At 57.0% G+C, this 11,031-nt stretch overlaps 1 protein-coding gene across 1 annotated transcript; it reads left to right on the top strand.

Moving 5' to 3' along the window:
- The first annotated feature begins 5,131 nt into the window (after positions 1–5,131).
- On the top strand, positions 5,132–9,728 carry TRIL (TLR4 interactor with leucine rich repeats). Its single transcript, XM_008261571.5, has one exon. The coding sequence runs from the start codon at positions 5,281–5,283 to the stop codon at positions 7,693–7,695; it is 2,415 nt and encodes an 804-aa protein (XP_008259793.4). The 5' UTR covers positions 5,132–5,280; the 3' UTR covers positions 7,696–9,728.
- The last annotated feature ends 1,303 nt before the right edge of the window (positions 9,729–11,031 follow it).

Genomic DNA, 11,031 nt, shown 5'->3' with positions numbered 1-11,031 from the left:
TGTGGCCCAGGAAGGCAGTGGAGGATGGCCCAAGTGCTTGGGCCCTGCACCCCATAGGAGACCAGGAGAAACACCTGGCTCCTGCCTTCGGATCAGCGCGGTGCGCCGGCCGCAGCGCGCTGGCCGTGGCGGCCATTGGAGGGTGAACCAACAGCAAAAGGAAGACCTTTCTCTCTGTATCTCTCTCTCACTATCTACTCTGCCTGTCAAAAATAAATAAATAAATTAAATAAAAAAATAGATGATAATAACCTCTCCACAGTGCAGAGAGATCCAGAGATCCCTAGATCCCTGTCTTGCATGTCCCCAGGTTCCCCTGCTCGCCTGTCTAGGTAATGCCACTCAACTCACAGATTCAGCACAGGCCTCGGTCCCTCTGCAACCTTCCCCGGGCTCTCAGGCCCAGCCTGCCGCTCCTGCAGCTGCATCCCTTAGCTCTCCCACCTGGGACTATCCTTGCTCCTTGATCAAGGACCTCCCAACTAAGCTGATGCCCCCTGAGGGCTACCCCAGGTCTCACAGGCCACTCCTCTCCCCCTGCTCCCCGGCCCGTCCTGGGATGTCGCCTGAGTCAACCTTCACTGACTACTTCCTGCCTGATCTGCAGCGGCCGTATAGAGTCCACGCACACCTGGCCGGAGTTCACTGTGATGGCGCTTCATGCCAGGGGCTTCAAGGACTATCAGTTCAATCACCATTGTAATTCCTGAGACAGTGTCCCACCAGACACCAGTGTCCCACATCAGAGTCCCTGGTTCGATACCCAGCTCCAGCTCCCAGAATTCAGCTTCCCATCAATGCTGGCATTGAGAGGCAGTGGTGATGGCTCAAGGAACTGAGTTCCTGCCACTCATCTGGGAGACCTGGATTGCATCCCCAGCTGCTGGCTCCAGCCCTGGCCTAGCCCCAGCCATTGTAGGCACTGGAAAGTGAATGAGCAGATACAATTTTTCTCTCTCTCTCATTCAAAAAAAGGGCATATGTTTAAAAGATGGTAGTTTGTACTTTTTTCAGAAGGAATTTTTATGCACATATATACACATGTGTGTCATGACTTTATCTGTAGATTTTTTTAAAAGATTTATTTGAGAGGCAGAGTTACAGACAGAGAAAGGGAGAGACAGAGAGAAAGGTCTTCCATCAGATGGTTCACTCTCCAAACAGCTGCAATGGCTGAAGCTGGACTGATCCAAAGCCAGGAGCCAGGAGCTTCTTCCAGATCTCCCATGTGGGTGCAGAGGCCCAGGTACTTGGGCCATCTTCTACTGCTTTCCCAGGCTATAGCAGAAAGCTGGATCAGAAGAGGAATAGCTGGGACATGAACTGGCACCCATATGAGATGCCGGCACTGCAGGTGGAGGCTTAACCAACTATGCCACAGTGCCAGTGCCATATCTATATATCCTAAAATCCAGTCTTAATGGAACTGGACTGAGGGTGCTAGCAACACCTCTCAGAAAGTGTCCACACTTATCTGAAGCATGGTGTGCCCTATTCATTCTACACAATGCCCACTCCATGCAGCAGATGGGCACTTCAAGAAAACAGTATTTCAGAAAAGCAATCATCTACTGACATGGAACTATGGGTGATGTTATTTGTGCCGGCAATTCAGGACCACTGGTGTGAATAATAAATGCTGAGCAACAATAGGAAGCCAAAGCATCAGAAAATGCTGAACGTTTACAAAGTTCTGAGAATTCTGTAAGTTTTGTTTAAGGATAGATAAGTTTTATTTATTTGAAAGGCAGAGAAAGAGAGAATCTTTCATCTTCTGGATCACTCTCCAAATGGCTGCAAAGGTCAAGGCTGGGCCAGGCGGAAGCCAGGAACCTGGAACTCCATTTGGTCTCCCACATGGGTTCAGGGACCCAAATACTTGGGCCTTTTTCCCTGTTTTCCCAGGTGCATTAGTAGGGAGCTGGATGGCAAGCAGAGCAGCCAGGACTCCAACCAGTGCTCTGATATGGGATGCTGGTGTCACAGGCTTAACCTACTGTGCCAAACACAGGCCACAACTCCGTGAATCTTCCTTAGAGGTGTCTACACTGAGGGCTGTGCCTAAGGAAAGCACCCCCCACCCCCGCCCCAGGGCTGAGTGATTCCTGCAGACCAGAGTGGCCCTCTGAGGAGCCCTGCCTGCAAGTCCTCTGCCTTCAGGCACAGGGCCAGGGGCTGCCTTCTGCATCTCCCTCTTCTATCTCCTGCGTCTCACAGCACTGCACCTCTTCCCCACTCAGAACTCTTCTGCCCTGTGTTCTGAGGCCGTGGACAGCAAGGACTCACCCATTTGGAGCAGATGCGGCCACAGTCCTGTCCCAGGGATCAATCTGGAAGTCAGCAGCCACTTAGCATGCGTTCCTCTGAAAAATCGGGATAATCTTGATTGCCAGTGAGAACGGAAGGTCATCTTGGCAGCGCCTTCGGCCCAGATCAGGAGAGCTGAGAGGCTGGGCTGCACTACAAGCGGGGTTTTGCCCCCAGGGCAGCCACACTTTTGTAAGCACTGCAGCTAAAGGGAGTTTCACAAGATTCTCACAGTGAGGACTACAAAGCAAACTGCCTGAGTAACTGCATATTTCACCCGGTTAAAGCAGACACTTGGGTGGGAGGTAGTGTTGTGGCACAGTGGGTTGAGCCACTGCTTGCAACACTGCCATCCTGTATCAGAGAGCTAGTTCCAGTCCCAGCTGCCCTCCTTCTCATCCAGCTCCCGGCCAACGTGCCTCGGAAAGCAGCAGAGGCTGGCCCAAGTGCTCGAGCCCCTGGCCTTCAAGTGGGAGATCCAGAAAGGGTTCTTGGCTCATGGCTCTGGGTTTTGGCCTGGCCCAGCCCCAGCTGTTGCAGCTATTTGGGGGAGTGGACCTGTGGATGGAAGATATTCATTCATATCATTCTCTGTCTCTCTCTCTTTCTCTCTCTCTCTCTCCCTCTCTCTTTCTCTAGTACTCTGCCTTTTGAATAAATACATCTCATTGAAAAACACAATATTTGATTATTTTCTTCAAAAGACACTTGGTTTGTCAAGTTCATCTTTAAGTTGGAACTCAAAGCAAGTCATAGGCAAACCCGGCCTGCTCAGTGTGGCTTGCGTGGACCTCTCTCCAGGCACTCACCTGGAGCTCCCCAGCACCCACCTCCTGGCAAAACCAAGGTCTTTGCTCATCTGTGAGGTCTTCACTGACCACCCTGCCAAGGAGCCCCTCTTTCCCTCAATTTAGAACTGGCTGATTGCTAAGTGAGGCAATGAATCAGCATCCAACATTGGAATGGAAACAAATCATTTGCGTGTTTGCACACTGCCTTGTATTACTTAACCTCTCCATGCATCGCCTGCCCTTAGATGGTCAGTTTTGTCAAGTGAGGACACATGTCGTGAATTTTCCACATTGTTGCACAGAGTAAGTCCTGAAAAACTAGATTTTATGAGCATGCTGGGTGGGAGGACAGAAGGGGTCCTTCTTAGCTAGATGGTTTGCACCCATAAATCGTAACTTACTGTTCTCCCTTGCCTGTTCTCATTCTCTGCAGGGGCTGCCCTCATGAAGCCACTGATAAATGCTCACTTCTTACTGATAATCAATGAGTTACACTTGTCCAAGTAAGCCTGGCTTCATCAGTTTGCAGCCCAAACACTATCTTGTTTTTGTTTTTTAAAGATTTATTTATTTGAAAGTCAGAGTTACATCGACAGAGGAGAGGCAGAGAGAGAGAGGGGTCTTCCATCTGCTGGTTCACTCCCCAATTGGCCGCAACAGCTGGAGCTGCGCTGATCCAAAGCCAGGAGTCAGGAGCTTCTTCCAGGTCTCCCACGTGGGTGCAGGGGCCCAGGTACTTGGGCCATCTTCTACTGCTTTCCCAGGCTATAGCAGAAAGCTGGATCGAAGTGGAACAGCCGGGACTAGAACCAAAGCCAATATATGGGATGCCGCCACAGCGCCGGGCCCTACCTCAAACACTTTGAAGATCACTGCAAGTCCAGGCACACAGCAGCCATGCCCTGCAGGAGCAGGTCCTGTGGGCTGTGAAGGTCATTACCGCCGTTTATGCACGTGTGGAGGGCCGCCCGCAGGCCTCCAAGGCTGGACGAGACTCAGTGGGACTGAATCACCTAAGTCCGACAGACATTTTGCCCGTGGCAGAACCAGTTCTGGGCGTTTTACACACTCTTGCCTACAACATGACCAAGCAACGAACTACTCGGCTCCGATACCCAAACGCCCGAGCGCGAACCCCCACGGCGGGCTGCGCTGGCCTCCCGGCACACAGCCCCTTGGGAGTCTTCTGCGGACACTCTCGCACCCACAGCTTCCTGGGGGAAAGCTGGCTGGCTCCGCGCTGCCCACGCCGCCCGCAGGGTGGCACCTGGAAAGAGCAAGTGACTTGGAGCAGATAAGGCGAGGCGCGCTGCCACGGCTCCGCGGCGGCTGCCGTGCTCCTCTGAAATAAAAAGGACTCTGTCTGCAAATCCCGTTTGCTCGCCCGGTAATCCACCCCCGCCCCCGGCCCCGCGTGTGCGACCTGCGCAGCTGTTTCTAATCCCTGCTTTTCTCCTGGGCGTCCCGGGCTCGGGCTGACCAGGCGCGCAGCCACTGAGCCTTTCCTCCTCCCCCTGCCGGGTTCTGTCTTCCCTCCGCCGTCTCCTCTTTCTCCGCCCGCGTCCCCCGGGGGGCAGAGAGTGGGAAGAACGAATTTCCGCCCGGTTTGCTCGCTGCTCGCCGACTTGGGTCCCTTCCGGAGGCAGCGCGCGCGCGCACGGCCCCCCCGGGCTGTTCCCTCCGGGCGGCGCTCCAGGCCCGGGACCCAGCGCAGGGAGGCGCGGGCTGCTGGGGGCCGAGTCGCGGGGACTCCGCAGCCAAGCCGCGCCCCGAGGAGCGCTTGGAAGGGCTCCCGCCTGCAGCTGGGGAATCCGCTGGGCGGGGAGAATCCGCGCCAGGGAATCCAGCTCTCCCAACTCCACTGTGAACAAAAAGCGCCAGGTCTCGCTCCGGGCCCCCGCCCCCGCGACGCGCACCCGAAGAAAGAGTTTTCTGCAGACTCGCAACAAGTAGCACCCGGGACTCCCGGGGCGCCCTGCGCCGCCTGACTCCGCTGTGCGAAGCCCGCCCGCAGGGACCCGGGCCAGCCGCCGGACAAAGGGCGGAGGAGGGGCTGGACGCGCGCGCTGCAGTCCGAAAGAGGCCGTTCAGCGACCCCGGCCCGGCCAAGGGGAATGCAGAGCAGACACAGAGCCAGCGGCCCAAGAGAACGATCCGGCCGCAGCACGCAGGGCGGGCGGCGATGGAGGCGGCCCTCGCCGTGCGCTTCCTGCTCGCCCTGTGCGGCTGCCTGGCGCTGCTGCCGCGGGCCGAGCCCGTGTGCCCGGAGCGCTGCGACTGCCAGCACGCCCAGCACCTCCTGTGCACCAACAGGGGGCTGCGCGCCGTGCCCAAGACCAGCTCGCTGCCGAGCCCCCAGGACGTGCTCACCTACAGCCTGGGCGGCAACTTCATAACCAACATCACCGCCTTCGACTTCCACCGTCTGGGGCAGCTCCGGCGCCTGGACCTGCAGTACAACCAGATCCGCTCCCTGCACCCCAAGACCTTCGAGAAGCTCTCGCGGCTGGAGGAGCTGTACCTGGGGAACAACCTCTTGCAGGCGCTCGCCCCGGGCACGCTGGCGCCGCTGCGCAAACTGCGAGTCCTCTACGCCAACGGCAACGAGATCGGCCGCCTGAGCCGCGGCTCCTTCGAGGGCTTGGAGAGCCTGGTGAAGCTGCGGCTGGACGGGAACGCCCTCGGGGCGCTGCCAGACGCAGCCTTCGCGCCGCTGGGCAACCTGCTCTACCTCCACCTGGAGTCCAACCGGATCCGCTTCTTGGGCAAGAACGCCTTCGCCCAGCTGGGCAGGCTGCGCTTCCTCAACCTCTCTGCCAACGAGCTGCAGCCCTCCTTGCGCCACGCGGCCACCTTCGCCCCGCTGCGCTCCCTCTCGACCCTCATCCTGTCGGCCAACAGCCTGCAGCACCTCGGCCCCCGCGTCTTCCAACACCTGCCCCGCCTCGGGCTGCTCTCGCTCAGGGGCAACCAGCTCACGCACCTGGCACCGGATGCCTTTTGGGGGCTGCAGGCCCTGCGCGAGCTGCGCCTGGAAGACAACCGGCTGAGCCAGCTGCCCTTGGCGCTGCTGGACCCCCTGCGCAGCCTGGAGGCCCTGGACCTGAGTGGCAACGAGCTGTCCGCGCTGCACCCGGCCACCTTCGGCCACCTGGGCCGGCTGCGGGAGCTCAGCCTGCGCGACAACGCGCTCAGCGCCCTCTCCGGGGACATCTTCGCTGCGAGCCCGGCCCTCTACCGGCTGGATCTGGATGGCAACGGCTGGACCTGCGACTGCCGGCTGCGGGGCCTGAAGCGCTGGATGGGCGACTGGCACTCGCAGGGCCGGCTGCTCACCGTCTTCGTGCAGTGTCGCCACCCGCCCGCCCTGCGGGGCAAGTACCTGGATTACTTGGATGACCACCAGCTGCAGAATGGCTCTTGCGCGCTTCCCTCGCCCTCTGTCTTCCCGACCGCCGAGGGCAGGCGACCACTGCCACCCACTGCCACGGGGGAGGGCACGACGCCCCCTGCGGGAAGTCTAGGGGAGGCGCTACCGCTACAGCCGCAGCCGCAGCCCCAGCAGCGGGGGCGATTTCCAGCCGGCCTGGCCTTGGACGTGGCCGCCAGGGAGCTCGCGAGCAACCGCAGCGCCCTGCGGATGAGCCGCCGGGGCCCGGCCCTCCAGCAGCTCGGCCCCTCTGCTGCTGCTGCCGTGGGCCCCGCTCCCCGTCTCCTGGAGCTGCACGAGCAGCCCGATGCCGCCCGTGCCCAGTCCACGCCGACGGCCGCGCCCGCCTCTGCGCCCGCCGGCGACCCCTGGCAGCGCGCAGCGAAGCAGCGCCTGGCCGCGGGGCAGCAGGAGCGTGCCACTCAGCCCGACGGCGGGCTCGGCCTTCCGCCGCTGGTGTCCGACCCGTGCGACTTCAACAAGTTCATCCTGTGCAACCTGACGGTGGAGGCGGTGGGCGCCGACAGCGCCTCGGTGCGCTGGGCAGTGCGCGAGCACCGCAGTCCCCGGCCGCTGGGCGGCGCCCGCTTCCGCCTGCTCTTCGACCGCTTCGGCCAGCAGCCAAAGTTCCACCGCTTCGTCTACCTGCCCGAGCGCAGCGACTCGGCCACGCTGCGCGAGCTGCGCGGGGACACCCCGTACCTGGTGTGCGTGGAGGGCGTGCTCGGCGGCCGGGTCTGCCCCGTGGCGCCCCGCGACCACTGCGCGGGGCTGGTCACCCTGCCCGAGACGGGGAGCCGGGGCGGTGTGGACTACCAGCTGCTGACCCTGGCCCTGCTGGCGGTCAACGCGCTGCTGGTGCTCTTGGCCTTGGCGGCCTGGGCATCGCGGTGGCTGCGGAGGAAGCTGCGCGCCCGGCGGAAAGGCGGCGCCCCCGTGCACGTGCGCCACATGTACTCCACGCGCCGGCCGCTGCGTTCCATGGGCACCGGCGTGTCAGCCGACTTCTCCGGGTTCCAGTCGCACCGGCCGCGCGCCACGGTGTGCGCGCTCAGCGAGGCAGACCTCATTGAGTTCCCGTGCGAGCGCTTCATGGACAGCGTGGGCGCGGGGCCCAGTGGCAGCTTGAGGCGGGAGGACCACCTCCTGCAGCGGTTCGCGGACTAGGCGCTGGCCGTCTGCTGCAGCGGGGACCCCTGTTTCGTCAGAACTTCTTCCCCCACCCCCACCCCGACCCCCGGAGACCAAAGGGGATAGAGAGCGCCCATTCGGGCACCACCCCCTCGACCCTCACGCGGGAACTGAGAGGGTGGAATTTGGCGGTCAGGGCCACAGAAGCTGCCCCGGTGGCATGGCAGTGCCTTGGTGTGGCTTCCTTTGGGTTAGGAAGTGGTGCTTCTCTCCCCCCGCCCCAGCAAGGCCAGAGAGAGATTTGGGTGCAGGTTTCCTGTTTGTGTCTAACAGGAGTTCTGTTTCTATTTAAGGAAAAGGGAACCCAGTACCATGGCAAAGGAACTCGGCCGGGGGCCCCACTGGGCTGGTGGTCTCTGCCCAGAAGGGTGATGATGCACCTGCCAAGGAGCTCACTTGTGTGGGCACCTGAAGGCTTAAGGAGTGAGAGCACCTGTTTTTGTTTTTGTTTTGCTTTCGACAATGTGAAGGGCTCTGACAGTTAACAAACTGATCAATAAGCTCTAGGACTGTCCTAGACGGGCTGGGCCGCCCAACTTTGTGTCTGTGTGAGCAGGACGGGCACCTTGGCGGACTCTGAGGGTAACCAAGACTGCAGACTTTCTGGGATGCGGAGTGGACCCCTTGCAAAAGGCTTCTCTGTCCCGGTGGCTCCTGTGGCTTTTTTAAAAATCTTTATATATATATATATGGGGAAGGAAAGTTCAATGCCAGATTTGATCAACGAGTGTCGTGTGCATGTAACTGATGAGACCCCAGGGAGCGCCAGCGTTCCAGTTCACTTAGCACATGTCTGACAGCACGTCTCCGTGGCGGTGCAGGCCGTGTTATCAGTGATACTCTGTTGGCTGCCCTCCCTCAGTTAAGTGAGAAAGGGCATTTCCTAACGGAGAAGCCAGACGCTTATCAGTCGATGGGGTCCTATTGGACCATGTTAACTATTTGAACTCTACAGAGGGGAACAAATTCTGGAAAACGAATGTGAAAACAGTCCATCCCCGGGTGTCTGTTTCTTCTAAGACCGGAAGCCTGGTTATGAGCTCTTACACCTCACTGTGAAATAGCTACGGATTTTGCAGATGAATCCCTTGGTGCCCAGCATTTTACTGTGTTGTTAACTCTGAGCTTTTAGTTGGTAGTTACAGTATTTCTCTTTTACTTTAAACTTAGGGCTAGGTTCTTTTGTCTGTTCAGTTTGCTATTTGGGACGCTTCTGTTCCCTGATATTTATGAAGTACGTGTTTATCACTAGATGTAGTGCTTTGGTTTACATGAAGAGTTTTGTGTGTGGTCTGCAGAAATGCAGTCTTTTAGAGGGTGCAGGCTGTGGCTACAGTCACTGTGGTTATGGGTATATTGGCAGTGGGGCACAGTGGAGGCCACTGCAGAGGTGGATGGCTGACAGTGAATCTGCTGTTTAGGGACTTAAGCCCCTGAGGGTCCTCGGAGAAGCCATCCGAGCCTGTGGGTTCCTTCTGCCCAGTGCACCCCTGTTCTGTTTGGCCTGCATCGAGCTGTGCCTGCCTTTGTCCTAGCAGCCGAGTGGGGACCCAGAGCTCTAGATGAGCTGTTGTTTGTTTATGTCCAGACCACTTAAACTACAGCTGCTTTTCTGGAAGTCTTATCTGCAGGGCCAAAACTTAATAAGCCACAGGAAATAGACTGTCACTCTTTGTTTGCTGCCAGGGCTAGTTTTAGATTCAGGGCGGATCGGCTGGGGGTTGGGGGTGGAGCTGGTCGCCGTTTTTCTCAGCCCAGGGCCCTCTGGCTCCTCTCCTGTTCCTGGCTGTTTCCGTTCACCGAGCACTTGATTGCTTTTGCACTGTGGTCTAACAGTCCCTTTGAGAGTCTGCAGAAGGCCTGTGGTCCCACCCACCTCTCAGCTGCAGCAAAGTCGCCTGGACCTGTGTCTTGCTTAAAACAGTTTCACTGGAAAGTCTTTCAGTGGGGAGTGAATAAATGTTATACATTGTTATGTTCAGTTATGACAATAAACCCACTTACCAGTAGAGACGTTCATTGTTGGCATTTCTAAATGCAATACACACTTGCCGAATGATACAATGCTCTATAGACCGTGGGGCTAGAGCACCTGCCCTGAAGTGCGCTATGGGAGCCCCACCCCCCCAACATGTGCTAGGAAAGCATTAGTACAGACACTGGATTGCTGGGTGTTGTAGTTAAAAACTCAGCGTTCTGGTACCAGAAGTCTATTCAAAAATCCCGGAGCTTGGCCCAGGGCCAATAACTTCACCATCGTTAGTTCAGAAAAGTGACAAGGGAGTAAAGGAGTCCCTTCAGCGTCCTGGGAGTGCTGACTGTATCGTGTTGTGAGCGGTCAGTGAGTACCCAGCACCCAACAGCCTGCTCACACCACAGACGCTCAGTAATAACAGGTGTAGCAGTCGTGTTCTTCGATACACAGGGCCGCAGGGTGTGTGGTACTTCAGAAGTTTCTGGGGCAGTGTGTTTCTGCTCACGTCCTAAGCAACCAGAGACTTCAGATGAGGAGGTGCCAGCTTCCCCTCCCATGCATCCCTGCCCCCTCCTTGCTGCGGTTCACTGAGGCTCTTCTAAACTTTGATGTGGAATGATAGCTCTTAAAATCTGAATTGATTTTTAAGTGTATGTGTTCATATTGGGTGAATTTTTCTATGTTAATTAAATTCATAGGATAAGTTAGTTCCTTTAGATTGGAACTAAAGATTAAATGTTTTTACTTTTATAGCATCTCTCTTTCCCATTAACTTAGTGATAGCATCTCCAAGTATCCTTTTACTCTTAGTTTGCATTAAAGAATACTTAGGTTCACGAAAGCATTTCTTTGCTAGGGACTTCAGGACTTCGTCCTCAATCATATTGCATGGGGACTGTGGTGTATGGAGACTATACTGAACTATATTAATTACTGAAGTAATTGGAGTGGAAAATTAGTTTCACAATACTTGGTTGCTTTATCTTGGGGCAGGATACCTACATATCCCATTATTTCTGTTTGAGAGATTCTAAGCTACAAGTTGTTTGTTTTTAAAAAAATTATTTTATTTATTTGAAAAGCAGATAGAGACAAGCAGAGGGAGAGCTTTCATCCAGGGGTTCACTCTTCAAATTCATGCAACAGCTGGGGCTGGGCCCTTCCGAAACCAGGAGCCTGGAATGTAACCCAGGCCTCCACATGCGTGGCAGGAACCCAAGTACTTGCGCTGTCACCTGTGCCCCCCCCCCCCCCAGGCAGTGCATTAGCAGGAAGCCAGACTCCAAAAAGAGCTGTGACTCAAACTCAGGCGCTCAGATAGCGGATGTGGGCATCCC

Source organism: Oryctolagus cuniculus, chromosome 16 (assembly GCF_051225735.1).
Source record: "Oryctolagus cuniculus isolate XC-2025 breed Fujian yellow rabbit chromosome 16, ASM5122573v1, whole genome shotgun sequence".
In the NCBI taxonomy this organism is placed as follows: domain Eukaryota; kingdom Metazoa; phylum Chordata; class Mammalia; order Lagomorpha; family Leporidae; genus Oryctolagus; species Oryctolagus cuniculus.
Note: the sequence above shows the minus strand (reverse complement) of the source record. Positions and strands in the feature narration are given on the sequence as shown.